Source organism: Salminus brasiliensis, chromosome 17 (assembly GCF_030463535.1).
Source record: "Salminus brasiliensis chromosome 17, fSalBra1.hap2, whole genome shotgun sequence".
Lineage (NCBI taxonomy): Eukaryota > Metazoa > Chordata > Actinopteri > Characiformes > Bryconidae > Salminus > Salminus brasiliensis.
The window spans coordinates 24064761-24083019 of record NC_132894.1 but is presented as its reverse complement, the minus strand read 5'-3'; the positions used below and the strand labels follow the sequence as shown (position 1 = coordinate 24083019).

Below are 18259 nucleotides of genomic sequence, written 5' to 3'. Positions count from 1 at the left end.
CCTCATATTTTTAAAATAGCAGCTACACCTTTAACATTCAATTGAATGTCGGTTTAAATCGTCAAAATGTGAAAGAAATCTCCAAATCTCTGATAAGTAGGTCTCATATTATTCAATGTGTTTTATAACATGTTAGCACATTTTGCATTGTTCCTGCTTGACTATGATGTTTATGTTAAGTATGTTATATAGTACTATTCAGTATTTTCTGTATTTGTGGCATCAGAATTATTTGTAAGACACTTTTTCTTGATTCAATAACTAAGCTACTCGTCTTTGATGGTTACAGTGGTTGAAAGCTGATCATCCACAGGAAAACAAGGTATGGAAATCCTTGAAATGTGTTATCCTTTAATAAAAGTAAGTGTCAAGTGTCAAGATTTTATTCCAATGTAAAAAGATTAAATAGGATATATATATATAAGTTTTAAATCAGTAAGTGTAAACTAAAACGTATGATAAAACAACTAAGATGCTGTGTGATGAAAACGACTGAATGAGAGACCCTTAGACCAAAGAGAACATGTAATGGGTTGTGTCAGCTGAACAGTGCCGCTGATTGTTTGCCGTGAGCGCTCCCTTACAGTTTATTTTCATTACTGAGATCACAGTGACTGATGAAGCAAACCCATCAACTTTTTGTCTAAGTAAACATACTGGAATTGGAATGAGGAACTGCTTCACAGGTCAAATTCTGCTTTCAAAAAGATCCTACTCAATCTTTAAGGCTCTGCTCATTTACCTTTTGGTAGAAAAGGTGCTCAAATCAGAATTGAATCATTTGCTAGAATTACTGATACATATAAATAAGTGAATTAAATTAAATTTTGATGGATATGCTCTCTATCAAACACTGACATCTGTTTCTAGAAAAAACACCAATAGTCTAGTATGCAATTGTACATCTATGTGGAGTATGTTTTATTAGAAATTTTATTTTATTTACATGCACTATGTATGATGTATCTGTCTGCATTACATAAAACGTAAGGTACCCTGGATTTAGTTTTGACCTTGGGTATTAGCATCGATAACCTAAATATTCTTCCTCAAAGCTAAGTACTCTCAGACCATTACTTCATTTATTATGACTTACATCTTAGCCAAAATGTTTATTTGTGTCCCTAATATAACACTAATGATAGCTCAAAAATTTACTGAAAACCTTACAGACTTATCAACCTTAGTGTACTCATCAGACCAAACTAAGCGTTTTTAACGGTCTAGTAAATACAATGTGGCACACAAAATTGACAGTCAACCAAGCTAGAGGTATTCCACTCTGCCTGAAAGGACAGCCTTATTGAGTATAAAAGGGCACTCACTAAAACTCGTTCAGCATATTTGGCCTCGCCCTGGTCTGTGTGCCAAGCAAGCTCCTTGCGTACAAATTTACCTTATCTTATTTTGCATTTTCTAGCACTTTTTAAATATCTCTGTTTAGTTATTATTGCGTTGTACGCACACTGCATGTTTTTAGACTGCGTTTACAGTCTATTCCCAAAGATTTATTGACCACTGAAAGCAGAAGAGTTTGTTTTGGTGCAAAATCAACTACAAGCGGCAAGTTCCTGCATGATTATGGCTGTTGCTGGGTTTTTTACCCACTAGTGATAATGATAGTGTTTGTAATAAATGTGAGCTAGTTAATACATTGGTAGTTAAAGTGGACCAGCTAGGTGCGCAGTCTGGGTTTACTAAAGAATATCAAATCAAATTTATTTGTATATCGCTTTTTACAACTGGTATCACAAAGCAACTTTACACAATCAGTAATTAGTAAAAAGACAGGAAATGAACAATCTAAGAGAACTTAAAACCCTCAGTGAGTAAGGCATAGGCAACAGTGGCAAGGAAAAACTCCCTCAGAGCTGAAGGAAAAACCTTGGGAGGAACCAAGACTCCCAAGGGGGATCGGAAAAAAAAAAACTTATTACACCATCCACAAACCTGAGTAATCGCGTGCAAGCAGCAAAACGACAGCTCCAGCATCTTTGTATACTACAATTATATGTATCCATGAACCCCTGGATCTACAACCTTTAGCTTTTGTTAATAAATGTTTCCCTTAGATAAACTAAACACAAATGAGTTTGCAGCCTATATGTGTTAAGATTGAGACTGTGTCTGAGTCACGAACATTATCTGGAAGGTTATTCTAGATGTGGGGGGCTTTACGTGAAAATAAATATCCTCCCACTGCTGAGGAGTTTTGGGAACTACTAAGAAACCAGCACCCTGTGATCTAAGTAATCTTGACAGTTCATAAGATGTAATAAGATCTCGCAGGTATTCAGAAGTGAGGCCATGTAGGGCTTTGTATGTTAATAGAAGAATTTTATAATCCATATGGAATTTAACTTAGAACCAATGCATGCATGATGCATAGCTCCCAAAATCAGTCTAACATTAAGTCTGATAGATTATTTCTTGTGGCTTTTGGACCCAAAAGGCAAACCTGTGCTTTGTTACTGTTAAGAACAAGGATGTTATGTGGCATTCAGAGATTCACATGCTTTATATACAGCCCTCAATTGTCTTTAATCTGATATATTAAGGCTGCGTTCCATCTGCAAAACAATGGATGTTAACACCATCTCTGCCATCTCTTGCCCAGTGGTAACATGTATAATGTATTGTAACAGTGGTCCTAAAATAGAGCCTTGCCAAGCTCAATCTCTCACTTTTGTATAATTTGAAGATAAATCTGTTACCTTTACGAAATAACGCTCGGTTAGATATTCCAACCATGTTATCTAACCTAACCAAATAGTGTGATCTATTGTATCAAAGGCTGCACTGAGGTCGAGCAGCGCTAAAAAAGATATGTAGTCTTGATCAGAGGCAAGGAGGAGATTGTTTGTAATCTTCACAGTGCTGCCTTAGTGCTATAATGGGGTCTGAATCCTAATTGGTATTTCTCATACAGGCCATTCTTACTCAGGTATGAGCAGAGTTGTTGGGCCACAGCTTTTTCTAATATGTGGGATACAAACGCAAAGTTTAAAATGGGTCTGTAATTTGACAGTACACTTGAATCAAGATTTATAACTGCTAATTTAAGAGTTTTGGGTACATGACCTAAGCTAAGGGACTAATTTACTATTTACTACTAAAAGAGGTCTGATTATATTTGGGAGTATTTCCTTTAGTACTTTTGAGGGAACTGAGTCGAGTGTACATGTTGTACAATTTTTTTTTTTCTAGTCTGTGGCAGTGGGTAGAAGGCTTCCAGTTCTACAACTGTTATGCTCGAAACCAGCTACAGTTTGATTTAACAAGGAGCGTTGGATATGTTGTCTAATATTTTCTATTTTACTATTTTAAAAGTCCATCAAAACATCACTGGTTAATGTAGCTGGAATCTGGGGTTCAGTATCTGCCTGACTTTTAATAAGTTGAGAAATCTCACTAAAAATACTCTGGAGTTGTTTTTGGTTATTCTTGATCAGCTAGGCCAAATATGTTGAGCGAGCTTTAATAAGTGACTTTCTTTACTCAATAAGGGTCTCCATCCAGGCAGAGTGAAACACCTCGTTTGGTCGTCCACCATATCCGCTTTAGTTTCCACACTGTTTGTTTTAAGCTACAGGTTTGATCACTGTCCCACGGTGCAATTTTTTTTGGCCTTGTCATTTTACATTTAAGTGGTGCTACCTTGTCTAAGGTGGATCAAAGTATTTTCTAGACCGTTAATCTATCTAGCTCCGTTTGGTCTGATAGAGTGTAAGCCAAGGTCGATAGTCGAGGTTTTCAGTAAAATGTACAGTGGTCATTGAGGTTATTGAGCACTTTAGACAGTAGCAGGGGGACAATTTTTTTTTTTGCCTAAGATGTAGCTCATAGGAAAATAGATAATGGTCTGATATTACTGAGCTTTAAGGTAGAATACTGATTATGAGAATTTAACACAAATTAAATTATTAAAACAAGCTGATTTAGTTCTACATTTGGATTTACTTCGGGGCACAGACGCATTCTCATTCAGGTTAAACCTAGGTGATGCCTCAAAGCAGCTCGCAGACGGTCAGTTTAGCCTGTCTGTCTGCGGCCTGGTCCAGGCTCTGGATTGTCAGCAGCCTTTCACACTATTCTGCCAACGAACTAAAAGATTATGTGCTATGCTGCATGAAAGTAAGACAGCCCCTGCCTGTGTGGGGTGGACACCATCCCAATCTTTATAAAAAAAAAAAAAGGCATGTCCATGAACTTTAACCTATTGTCTAAAAAGCCCACATGATTATCTGAACACCACTTGGACATCCAGCAGCTTAGCCCTATAAGTCTGCTGTAATACTCAGCACCGTGCCTCATTATATAAAATTTGTCATCATTTGCTCTGGTCCCATCCCAATGAGGCACAGTGCTGAGTCTTACAAGCTTACAGCAGATGTCCAAGTGGTATTCAGAAATATCATGCAGGCTTTATAGACAATTGGTTAAAGTTTGAGGCCAAGACAGTTTTTATGAAGGGATACTATCCACCCCACATTGGAGGGTGTGCCTTACGTTTCTGCAGCATAATTCATAGTTTTTTAGTTATTTGGAAGAGTAGTGTCAATCCAGAGCCTTTGATTTACCTTAGACAAGGTAGCGCCACATAAAGATTTCTCTGTTACACCTGGTTCAACAGCTAAACATCTTGGTGTCACAATCGATTCAAAGCCATCCAACATATAGCTAGCTCATCTGTTTAGTTTAGCTTTTGGTAATGAATGTTTCCCTTTAGATAAAAGTTGCAAATCCAGGGGTTAATGGTCGCAGGGAATTGTCCGAGTTATCTTCTGGCACTCTCCTTTCCATTAGGCTGTTATAGTCAGACCTGCCGGTTCATTAAGTATAAGTCAGTCACACTTTGATACCGTTCAACATTCTGTCTACTTCATGAATCCAATCACAACTGTTGGAAGACCAGCTGCCAACCCACCAGACTGAGCCAGGCTCCCCTGCTACTCGTGTCAGACCAGCTGCCCACCCTCCTGCCACCGCTAACAACTATGTAAAATTTTACATTGACTCTTTCTGCCACTATTATTTCAACAAATAATCATTACTTTCATTACTTGTATTATCTCTACTATGAATATATGAGTTTTATATTATATCAGCACACCTGAGCAGAAGAACAGTCTTGTGGTATGGTGACTAACCAATAATTTTATAAATCGTTCTGACCAGAGGACAATGGGTACCCCTTGTTAGTCTTGGTTCCTCCCAAGGTTTCGCCCTCCAGTTCTGAGGGAGATGCCTTTGGCTTGCTCTCTGGGGGTTTTAGTTTTTTTTGTTGATCTATTGTCCTCTTACAGATTTCCGTAAAACTGTTTAATGACAATGCCAAATGTAAAATGCGCTATACAAAAAAAAAACTTGATTTGATATTATTTTAGTGAGAGCTGGAAAGACTAGGATGTGTGCATTGCAGATTTTAAAAGATTAAATTCAAGTTTACTTTTTTATTTAAAATACAACAATTTGCACAATGATTTAAATATGTAAAACTGCTCAATGTATTTGTAGATGTTCATCTTTTTATATTGTTCTTTATTTCAATTGTTTAATTGTTCTTTATTCTGGCTACATCTGTGGGGTTATTTTGTTTTATGTGTTTCCTACATATTGCTTGAAATATGAAATTGCACAAGACTAGTATACTAGAATTATAGTAATTATACTTGGAGTGGCTTTCTTTGTGATGCCCTTTCATGAAAATAATTTTTGTTTAGTGTTTTTCTAATAATAGACAAATGAATAAAGATTTTTGTAGGTCTTTTGCTGTTATACTTACTCTCTCTTGCATCTTTCACGAGTGGAGTGATCTTAACAGGACGCTCATTGCTAGTAGCAACAACCCCTGAATTTGTTTAACCGTGTAATGTAACCAGACTTTGTATATTTTTGTATAAGTTTAATAAACAAAGTACTTCTGAAGCTCTTACTTCAAATCTCATCTGCTAAACTGACAACTTGTCAGTTAGTGATAGAAACAGTCAAACACAGATGAACACTTACATTTAAGGTCTTTCGAAAACCTACAGAGTTCATCAGATTCTTTAGACATTTGGTAGGAATAAACTTCAGACATAGGTGATGATAAACTACAAAGGAATAGGGTAGAAATACTTCAATGAGGGACAAAATTGGTGGATAATCCTTTAGACACCATACCAAAATATGCATTGTTACTAATGACCAAGTCCTGATTACACCAATGTGGTCATAAGTCATTTGGTATGGCAACATCTTTATATAAATCATCTATATAAGAACATTTGGCAGGCTTTTGGGTTTCCCAGAAGGTAAACATAATTTGAATCAGGCACAGTCAACAATCACATCTGGCTCCACCTTTCATTGCCCCATCTTTTGCAGTTTGCTCAAAGTACACCTTGCACCAATGTCTGAGGAACCTTTGTCCCTAGTCATAAGGGGACCCCTTATTATTATCAGTCATTCTTATTATTACTACAACTTTGGTTAAAAGCATAAGATCATTCAGTAAGGTATGCTGTTTGTTAAACAGTTGAACTTAAATTAAGTAACTTTTAACTTCTCCAAGTCTGAGCGGCTAAACCAAGCTCTACAAATAAAGGTTCACTTCCCAAAGACATTTCTTTATTTTGACCCAGTGTATGACCAAAAAATACAATACAGCAAAACGTTCAGAAAAATGCTCAAAGCTTTGCACAGTTAATTAGAAATACTAATTGCAATTTCTTACCTGTAAAGCCAAAAGGAAAATATTGTGTCTGGCCAGCAAAGCAGTCTCATTTGACAGCAGGAACTTCAATAAGTTAATGAGGGCTAGGGGAGAAACACACTATTAAAAAGGCCTCCAAAATGCACATTTTTTCAGAATACATAAATGCATTTGGCATGGGTTGCCAGCAAAGTAACAAAGCTATGCATTGTCAGCATAGGACAAATTTGTTGACAAGTAAGGCAGCATTATAGTTCTGTACAAGTGATACAGATTACTTTGGAATTCAAGGATAACGTACTCACAAGTTACGTTAATGGCATTTAGCAAACGCTCTTTTCCAGAGCGACTTACACAAGTGCTTTCATGTCCATTATGGAAATAAATCCTAGCCAGAACAATGTTTTTTTTTCTCTATCATGCCTATAGAGAAAAACACATAATAAATATCTCAGTGCAATATAAAAAGATGAGTCTTCAGTCCGCATTTGAAGAGAGTGAGGGACTCTGCTGTGTAGAAAGCTAGTGGAAGTTGCATCCTGTAGTAGACATGCATCCTGAAGGATGGCGGGTCAAGTCGGCTGTATTTGAAACTTGGAGGGCTAGAGGTACAGACAGAGTTTTGACCACAGCCATGAGGTAGAGAGGGGCTGGTTCATTTTTGGCTTTGTAGGCCAGCGTCATGATGCGAGCAGCTGAGCGGAAGGTTGAAGACAGTCCGAGCCACCATGTTCTGGATTAGCTGTAATGGCCTGATGGTCCTTATGGGAAGGCCAGCTAGGAGCACGTTGTAGTAGTCAAGCCTAGAAATGACCAGAGCCTAAACTAGTACCTGTGTGGCCTCCTGGGTAAGAAACGGACATATCCTCAGAATGCTGTGGAGAATAAACCTGCTAGACCAAGTTAGGTTTGCAATAGGAGCTGAAGACGTTAACTGGTCATCTGGGATCACTCCAAGGCTTCTTGCACTTTGAATTTTTTAATTAGTCATTCTCAAAGTAGTCATTTAAACACAGAGGTGATACATAAATTTTTCACCTTTTAAACGGCAACTCTACCAAGTTAGATAAGCATAAGTAGTGAATCACAAAAACTCCAACAATGCTATACTATTCAATAATGTTACATACTAGGCAGCTTCTCCAGATATCCACTTGGAGACCACAAGGTATCCAAATTCTTTCGAATGGCTTTTTTATAAACTTACAGTTTATGAAACTACACAAACTACACAATACTCAGAAAAGTCTCTGCAAGCAAATATAGCAAAGGTATACTTTTTCCTCATCAGACCAACTTCTAACCAAAAAGAGAAATATTGACACTTACCAAAGCAACAACATTATTTCACAAAAATATTGAAGAGTAGTAGCAATGTCAAGATAAATGAGTTTACAGCAGGGTAATTCTCCCCTTTCTTCTTTTCTCTGATGGTTCAATACTTTCTACTAACCCTTACAGTCATAGCTAGGTCAGTGTGAGACTATACTCCCTACAATCTATGTTTTACAAAAAAGAAAACTTGTAAAGACATCCTAACACCCCAAAATAATAAGTAATGTGTTTAATATTTAATAGTTATATAGGTCAAAAGACTAAATAAGAAACCATTATAGTAAATAAAGATTATTTAGTAAAATGTGATTTGTTAAATGAGACATGTAGACAATAAGAATGTAGACAAATATGCAGTCAGATGCAGAGAAAAGCGGGTACTATACCTGACCAGAGTTCTCTCCAAGTGTACTGTAGTCTAATCCTGCACTTCTTCTGATAGCAGATCAGCTTGTGAATAATCTGTACACACCGCCTTAAAAACAAATAAAAACCCTGTCATAGCCACAACCAAAGAAAGATCCGATGCCTGCATTATACACATTTAACATGTGTTTATTTTGTCAAAAAATCTCACATGTAGAGATCCATAGGAAATTCCTTCATCATGTGAGTGACTATGAACTCAACCATCAAATCTATGAAGAGGGGAAAAAAATGAAATGTTTATTGTTACGTTCATCTACATTTAAAAAGTGTCATATCAAAAATAATTCAAATTCAAAACAATACAAGCAAGAAGCAGTTTCTTCAAGAATCAGTGGATCATTGTTTTGTTGTTTTACATTGCAGAAATCCACAACAAATATAACGAGTGGTTTCTCCAAATTCAACACAAAATGCCCCTTATGGATAACGGCCTACAGTTCACTATTAATGGGTTTGCATGCTCCAACTGCATTATTCAAATCCCAATAAAGATTTTCTATAGGGTTCAGGTCAAGCCAGTGTGACGACCACTGCAGAATCTTCCAGAACAACTTCTAAACCAAGCCTTGGTGGATACTTCTGTGACCTATTTATATGCTTTTGAGCATGTTGGTGCTGACTTTTCTTGTGCTTTTGGGTCAGCAGAGGTGTACACACAGAGACCTGCAGCGTTTAGTATACGCCTTACTGTGCAAACTGAAACCTCTGTGCCTGCTGCCACCAAGTCTTGCATGTCTTTTGCAGTCACTCTAGGGTTTTTGACCATCTGCCTTCTTAGGTACCTGGTGGCAGTCAGTGATCTCTTTCTGCCACGTGCAGGTAATATAGCCAGTGTTTCTTTCATTTTGAACTGGCAAATTATGCTTCCAAGCCTTTTAGTATAGTTGTTTGTGCAAGGCATTAAGCTCTGAGCTTTTTAATTGTATTCAGGGGGATGAATAATTTTGAAACTGCAGTGGTCATTAAAAGTGGCCTTTTGTGCTAAATTTAGAAAAAAACACTTATTATACAGTACAGACCTAAAGTTTGGACACACCTTCTCATTCAATGCGTTTTCTGTTTTTTCATGACTATTTAAATTGTAGGTTCTCACTGAAGGCATCAAAACTATGAATGAACACATGTGGAGTTATGTACTTAACAAAAAAAGGTGAAATAACTGAAAACATGTTTAATATTCTAGTTTCTTCAAAATAGCCACCCTTTGCTCTGATTACTGCTTTGCACACTCTTGGCATTCTCTCAATGAGGTTCAAGAGGTAGTCACCTGAAATGGTTTTCCAACAGTCTTGAAGGAGATCCCAGAAGTGTTTAGCACTTGTTGGCCCCTTTGCCTTTACTCTGCGGTCCAGCTCACCCCAAACCTTCTCGATTGGGTTCAGGTCCGGTGACCGTGGAGGCCAAGTCATCTGCTGCAGCACTCCATCACTCTCTTTCTTGGTCAAATATCCCTTACACAGCCTGGAGGTGTGTTTGGGGTCATTGCCTGTTGAAAAATAAATGATGGTCCAACTAAACGCAAACCAGATGGGATGGCATGTCGCTGCAGGATGCTGTGGTAGCCATGCTGGTTCAGTGTGCCTTTAATTTTGAATAAATCCCCAACAGTGTCACCAGCAAAACACCCCCACACCATCACAGCTCCTCCTCCATGCTTCACAGTGGGAACCAGGCATGTGGAATCCATCCTTTAACCTTTTCTGCGTCTCACAAAGACACGGCGGTTGGAACCGAAGATCTAAAATTTGGACTAATCAGACCAAAGCACAGATTTCCACTGGTCTAATGTCCATTCCTTGTGTTTTTTGGCCCAAACAAATCTCTTCTGCTTGTTGCCTCTCCTTAGCAGTGGTTTTCTAGCAGCTATTTGACCATGAAGGCCTGATTTGCGCAGTCTCCTCTTAACAGTTGTTATAGAGATGGGTCTGCTGCTAGAACTCTGTGTGGCATTCAACTGGTCTGTGATCTGAGCTGCTGTTAACTTGTGATTTCTGAAGCTGGTGAACTTGTCCTGAGAAGCAGAGGTGACTCTTGGTCTTCCTTTCCTGGGTCGGTCCTCATGTGTGCCAGTTTTTGCTGTAGCACTTGATGGTTTTTGTGACTCCACTTGGGGACACATTTAAAGTTTTTGCAATTTTCCGGACTGACTGACCTTCATTTCTTAAAGTAATGATGGCCACTCGTTTTTCTTTAGTTAGCTGATTGGTTCTTGCCATAATATGAGTTTTAACAGTTATCCAATAGGGCTGTCGGCTGTGTAGTAACCTGACTTCTGCACAACACAACTGATGGTCCCAACCCCATTGATAAAGCAAGAAATTCCACTAATTAACCCTGATAAGGCACACCTGAAAACCATTTCAGGTGACTACTTCTTGAAGCTCATTGAGAGAATGCCAAGAGTGTGCAAAGCAGTAATCAGAGCAAAGGGTGGCTATTTTGAAGACACTAGAATATAAAACATGTGAATTTCACCTTTTTTATTAAGTACATAACTCCACGTGTTCATTCATAGTCATGAAAATACAGAAAACGCATTGAATGAGAAGGTGTGTCCAAACTTTTGGCCTGTACTGTATATACAGTGCATCCGGAAAGTATTCACAGCGCTTCACTTTTTCCACATTTTGTTAGGTTACAGCCTTATTCCAAATTGTATTAAATTAATCTCTTTCCTCAAAATTCTACACAAAATACCCCATTATGACCATGTGAAAAAAGTTTTCTTGAGAGTTCTGAAAATTTATTAAAATTAAAAAACTAAGAAATCACATTTACGTAAGTATTCACAGCCTTCGCCATGAAGCTCAAAATTGAGCTCAGGTGCATCCTGTTTCCACTGATCATCCTTGAGATGTTTCTACAGCTTAAATGGAGTCCCCCTGTGGTAAATCCAGTTGATTGGACATGATTTGGAAAGGCACACACCTGTCTATATAAGGTCCCACAGTTGACTGCATGTCAGAGCGCAAACACCAAGCATGAAGTCAAAGGAATTGTCTGTAGACCTCCGAGACAAAATAGTCTCGAGGCACAAATCTGGGGAAGGATACAGAAAAATTTCTGCTGCTTTGAAGGTCCCAATGAGCACAGTGGCCTCCATCATCCGTAAATGGAAGAAGTTTGGAACCACCAGGACTCTTCCTAGAGCTGGCCGGCCATCTAAATTGAGCGATCGGGGGAGAAGGGCCTTGGTCAGGGAGGTGACCAAGAACCCGATGGTCACTCTGTCAGAGCTCCAGCGTTCCTCCGTGGAGAGAGGAGAACCTTGCAGAAGGACAACCATCTCTGCAGCAATCCACCAATCAGGCCTGTATGGCAGAGTGGCCAGGCGAAAGCCACTCCTTAGTAAAAGGCACAAGGCAGCCCGTCTGGAATTTGCCAAAAGGCACCTGAAGGACTCTCAGACCATGAGAAACAAAATTCTCTGGTCTGATGAGACAAAGATTGAACTCTTTGGTGTGAATGCCAGGCGTCATGTTTGGAGGAAACCAGGCACTGCTCATCACGAGGCCAATACCATCCCTACAGTCAAGCATGGTGGTGGCAGCATCATGCTATGGTGATGTTTTTCAGCAGCAGGAACTGCCAGACTAGTCAGGATAGAGGGAAAGATGAATGCAGCAATGTACAGAGACATCCTGGATGAAAACCTACTCCATAGCGCTCTTGACCTCAGACTGGGGCGACGGTTCATTTTTCAGCAGGACAACGATCCGAAGCACACAGCCAAGATCTCAAAGGAGTGGCTTCAGGACCACTCTGTGAATGTCCTGGAGTGGCCCTGCCAGAGCCCAGACTTGAATCCGATTGAACACATCTGGAGAGATCTGAAAATGGCTGTGCACAGACGTCTCCCATCCAACCTGATGGAGCTTCAGAGGTACTGCAAAGAAGAATGGGCAAAACTGCCTAAAGAGAGGTGTGCCAAGCTTGTGGCATCATATTCAAAAAGACTTGAGGCTGTAGTTGCTGCCAAGGGTGGTTCTACAAAGTATTAAGCAAAGGCTGTGAATACTTATGTAAATATGATTTCTTTGTTTTTTAATTTTAATAAATTTCCAGAACTCTCAAGAAAACTTTTTTCACATGGTCATAATGGGGTATTTTGTGTAGAATTTTGAGGAAAAAGATTAATTTAATACAATTTGGAATAAGGCTGTAACCTAACAAAATGTGGAAAAAGTGAAGCGCTGTGAATACTTTCCGGATGCACTGTACATATATATATACACACACACTTATGTTGAGCTACTAAACTGTTTTTGTTTTATTGGTTTATTGCAAACAGCGGAAAGTTTGTAAATTATGCTACTAAACCTAAATAAACCTTGCAATTGGAGTTGAATAATGCAACAATTGCAACAGTATTTTCTGAGGCAGAATCTGTTTTTATAAAGCATCCACGTTTATTCAAAAACAAACAAAAAAAAGGCAGGGGGTGGGTGGGGAGTCTGAAATCAACATAAGATCACAAATATGCATACATTAATTAAACTCTGCCAACAACTCATTCTGCCCCAGAAAAATAAGGAAAAAAATCCCACTACAACACTGAACAGTAAAAATCAATGCAAAGTTTACAGCTGTATTTACGGGTTACATGACAAGAATTGCCAATATTCAGTTACATCGCCCAGGCGCACACAGTTATTTTTTGCAACATATTAATAAGGTCTCACCCAAAACAGCACACACCAGGGGTCGAGAGGGGATGTTCTTATCTGCAGCTTTCTTTCTGTGTCTCATTGGCTGTTAAACAAAGATTGTTAAGATTCATTGAATAGTTTACAAGCTAACAGTGAAACAATTCAGGACAAGATTTTCACAATTTTTAAATTCACATAGGGGAACAAAAGTAGGTCAAACAAATAACATCAGTGAGTCAGTTTTTTGGCACTGGTAGTCCTTTAAGGGGAAAAAAAGCAATCAGCCTGCAAATAATTTCTAAACGCAATCTTTTTTGTTTAAACTCTAGGAAAAACGGCATTCTGATAATGTATCTTTAAAATGTAATTTTCAAAAAAGGCGTTCAGATTATTGATTTTGGTGTAATTTAAGGAAAATCATATAGCTAACAAAGCAACACAAAAGCAAAAATAAATAAATAAGTAAAATAAATAAAACAAAGATTTGAGACCAGTCTATACAAAACTACAGATAATGGACAGGACACATTTAGAATCTCTCAATGCTATATCTGGGAGCGCAGTTTGTAAATAACTGAAATCAATTGCTTCCAGTAACCATGAATAAGTCCCTGAACTTTTGTCCAATTCTCACAAAAGTGCTGTCAAAACGTTCACATGCAAAAACGATGCCACTGCGGCCCGGAGGTTGAGAGCGCAAATTCCAATGCATACCACTTTGCCACCAGCGTCCGGAGTCAGAGAGACCACAATTGGCTGTGCTCTTCCCTTATCATCTTAAAAGTGATGTTGTCTGGCACAGGTATTTGTTAGCTTGTGAGGCAGAGCTGAGGAGCTGTACTTCCCTCTGAATGTTGCCTGGCAATGTGCATTGGTGGCAGTTTGAAAAGAGGTTGTGGCTGGCTTTGCACGCCTTGTAGGTCCTTACATCCCAGTGTCGGAAGCATTGCTAGTGCTAGGGGAAGCTACCAATGAGTGGGTTAATTGGCACAATCAAATAGGAAGGAAAAAGGAAAACATTTTATTAAAAGATCAAAAACCTGTGGAAATTGCTAAAGTAAAATAGCTGCCACATACAAATGACTTTCAGATTAAGTATATATTTCACTTGGGGGCAGTGGTGGCTCAGCGGTTAGAGCACCGGGATATCGATAACACTGCCACTGTTGGGCCCTTGAGCAAGGCCCTTTACCCTCTCTGCTCCCCGGGCGCTGGAGTTGGCTGCCCACCGCTCTGGGTGTGTGTGTGTGTACTCACTGCCCCTAACACATGTGTGTGTGTGTGAGTGTGTGTTCACTACCAGATGGGTTAAATGCAGAGGACACATTTCACTGTACAGTGTACAGTGACAAATACGTGCACCTTTACCTTTACCCTTTTTTTTTTTTTTTTACCTTTTTAAACGTTTTTAGTCAATTCATGAATAATTTGCCCAATTTTGCTAAAATTCTAATGTAGCCTGTCTATTTTGGCCCATCTGTCTTTAGGATACGCTATAAAATCAAGGTATCTATCAGCATCAAAGGTCCAATCAAGCTGAAACCTGCATATAGCATCTGTACATCATAAACGCATGAAACTTTAAGTCATTTCAATTCAAACAGTCATCACACATCAGTCATTTCAATTCAAAATGTCCACTGTGCAATTACAAGTTGTGTCAGTTGTGTGGGAACTAGAACTTGGATTTTCATCCGATCAACTAAAAATTACAATAAAAATTTGATCAGTAGTACAGAAGTACAGAAACTCCACAAGATGGTCGACTACATCACCAAAGTGGATCAGCCAACAGAAGGTGTTAGTTCCATGGTAGCAGTTGTGCACAACAGCAACATTAGGATTTGCATCCATCCAATTGACTTGCAAAAGTCATTTCAGTTCTGGATGCTAAAATCTGGATTTCTCCAGACTGAATTAGATGAAGCATCAAACTTTCAATACTTAAATTCAGGTGGCTGAAATTACTATTTGGACTGAAATGTGCTCCAGAAATGCTGGAAGGCATTGATTGTGCTTTAAGCATAAAGGATGACATTCTCATAGCCGCACCCACAATGGAGCAGCATTCTTCGAAGTGGCCACTGTCATAGATGCTCTAAATTTGCCAGGCATGGTATTTCCTAGAACCTTGAGACAGATAGCAGTCCACAGCTCAAATCTGAGGAGTTTAAACAGTTCTGCAGTGCATTTGGTGTTGTGCATAAAACATCCTCACCTCAGCGTGCTGTGCATACTCCAAGCTGTGGAGCATAGCAGTATAAGTAATCAGTTGCCTACAGCCCATGCACTGCTAAAGCCTGTGGCCTTACAATCACAGTCAAGTGTCTGCTGAACATTAGCAAGAACACGCAATCTACGTTCCTACATGGTAGAAAGTGCAAGAAAGATGCCAGCTCCTTCGAACAAGCCCGGCAGCTGTCAACATTTTACGGCCCTGAGTTCAAGTTATTAACATTGCTCTACTGTCAATAGCCATAATACACATATTACGCTTCAGGTTTCCGTACTGTGCAGAGTGGTGCTTGTTTGTGAGTCTCAGTCTGAATAAACAAGCAGTTCATGTTAGCCTACATATATATACACATACATATACATACAGTGGGGAAAAAAAGTATTTAGTTAGTCACCAATTGTGCAAGTTCTCCCACCTAAAAAGATGAGAGAGGCCTGTAATTGACATCATAGGTAGACCTCAACTATGAGAGACAAAATGAAAGAAAAAAATAATAATCAGAAAATCATTTATTTAAGATTTTAAGAATTTAAGACTTAAGAATTAAGACTTTTTTTGCAAATAATGATGGAAAATAAGTATTTGGTCAATAACAAAAGTTCATCTCAATACTTTGTTGTTATATATCCTTTGTTGGCAATGACGGAGGTCAAACGTTTTCTGTAAGTCTTCACAAGGTTGGCACACACCGTTGCTGGTATGTTGGCCCATTCCTCCATGCAGATCTCCGCTAGAGCAGTGACGTTTTGGGGCTGTCGGCGGGCAACACGGACTTTCAACTCCCTCCAAAGGTTTTCTATGGGGTTGAGATCTGGAGACTGGCTAGGCCACTCCAGGACCTTGAAATGTTTCTGAAGCCATTTCTTTGTTGCCCTGGCAGTGTGCTTGGGATCATTGTCATGCTGAAGCCACGTTTTATCTTCAATGCCCTTGCTGATTGAAGGAGGTTTGTGCTCAAAATCTCACAATACATGACCCCATTCATTCTTTCATGTACACGGACCAGTCGTCCTAGTCCCTTTGCAGAGAAACAGCCTCAAAGCATGATGTTGCCACCCCCATGCTTCACAGTTGGTATGGTGTTTTTTGGATGCAACTCAGCATTCACTCAACGAGTTGTGTTTGTACCAAACAGTTCTTCTTTGGTTTCATCTGACCAAGACCAGAGATCCAAATACTCTCTAGCAAACTTCAGACGCGCCCGGATACGTACTGGCTTAAGCAGGGGAGTCCCTGGCGGCATAGTGCGTTACTGACTGTAGCCTTTGTAACGTTGGTCCCAGCTTTCTGCAGGTCATTTACTAGGTCCCCCCGTGTGGTTCTGGGATTTTTGCTCACCGTTCTTGTGATCATTTTGACCCCACGGGCTGAGATCTTGCGTGGAGCCCCTGATCAAGGGAAATTAGCAGTGGTCTTGTAGGTCTTCCATTTTCTGATTATTGCTCCCACAGTAGATTTCTTCACACCAAGCTGCTTGCCTATTGCAGATTCAGTCTTCCCAGCTTGGTGCAGGTCTACAAATTTTGTTTCTGGTGTCCTTCGACAGCTCTTTGGTCTTCACCATAGTGGAGTTTGGAGTGTGACTGTTTGAGGTTGTGGGCAGGTGTCTTTTATTACTGTTAATGAGTTCAAACAGGTGCCATTAATACAGGTAATGAGCGGAGGACAGAGAAGCCTCTTAAAGAAGAAGTTACAGGTCTATGACAGTCAGAAATCTTGCTTGTTTGTAGGTGACCAAATACTTATTTTCCACCATTATTTGCAAATAAATTCTTTAAAAATCAGACAATGTGATTTTCAGATTTTTTTTCTCATTTTGTCTCTCATAGTTGAGGTCTACCTATGATGTCAATTACAGGCCTCTCTCATTTTTTTTGAACTTGCACAATTGGTGACTGACTAAATACTTTTTTTCCCACTGTACATATACATACATACATACATACATAAACACACGGCTCAACAAAACGTTGTCAGATCAGGCAAAGGAAGAAGACATGTAAACACTGGTGAGACGTTCGGACAGCGCTGCTCTATTCATCCTTGAGAAGGGGGGCAACACTGACTTATTTTTGCTGTTTTCCAAATAGGACAGTATTGTTTTGTCCCGTTTGCAAATGTTCGTAATAATCACAACTGGTTTGCTTAGCAGCAGCAATTTCTTGCTTAAGCAAAAGGTAGCTCAAGGTAATTACTTCCCATGACCTTGCTCTCCCTAACGTTAGATCAGGATATTTGTGATGGGTTTTATCCAGCAGTATCCGGCAGCAGCAAACAGGTCAACAGACGCCCAATTTATAGAAGCCATCCCAGATACACTGAAAAGATGCCTGTGCAAATTGCGAACAATGCAAACCAAGATGGCATCCTTGATCAACTGAAACACATATCTCCACATTGTGTCTTTGTGTACATTGTGTGTGTACATTGTGTAAAAAATAGTGCAAAAAATTAGTCTAGAGCCCTGCAACCCACAGAGTGGACATGTGAGACAAATGAAAAATTTGCTCAGACACAAAACACCTTCAACCCATCATTTTAGTTTTTCTGGGTTCTTTTGTTACAATTCGTATTATCAGTCTCTTTGATTTGTCATCAAATTTGTCAATTTTCCTCCTGGGGCCAGGTCCAGGGAGGTTCGCTACAGTTCCATGGATCTTAAATTTCTGAATAAATTGTGCAAATGTAGTCACAGGAACATCAAACCGCTTGGAGATGGTCTTATAACCTTTACCTTTAACATGCTTGTCTATAATTTTCTTTCTAAAAAGAAAGATAACTCTTTCCTACGCTTCCTCTGGTCCATGTTGTGTGGTACACACCATGTCACCAAACAGCACAGTGACTACCTGTAGCCCTATATATAGGCCCATTGACTGATTAAAAGATTGCAGACACCTGTGATACTAATTA

General features: G+C 39.2%; 1 protein-coding gene across 3 annotated transcripts in view; it reads right to left on the bottom strand.

The window, feature by feature from the left end:
• Window positions 1–18259, bottom strand: part of armh3 (armadillo like helical domain containing 3) — a 70046-nt gene that overhangs the window by 14152 nt on the left and 37635 nt on the right. For all 3 annotated transcript variants that reach the window (XM_072661008.1, XM_072661007.1, XM_072661009.1), the window contains exons 18-21: window positions 13144–13213; window positions 8610–8670; window positions 8419–8507; window positions 6719–6801 (exon numbers count right to left, since the gene is read on the bottom strand). In XM_072661008.1, coding sequence (XP_072517109.1) covers window positions 6719–6801; window positions 8419–8507; window positions 8610–8670; window positions 13144–13213 — 303 coding nt within the window. The remainder of the gene's footprint in view (window positions 1–6718; window positions 6802–8418; window positions 8508–8609; window positions 8671–13143; window positions 13214–18259) is intronic.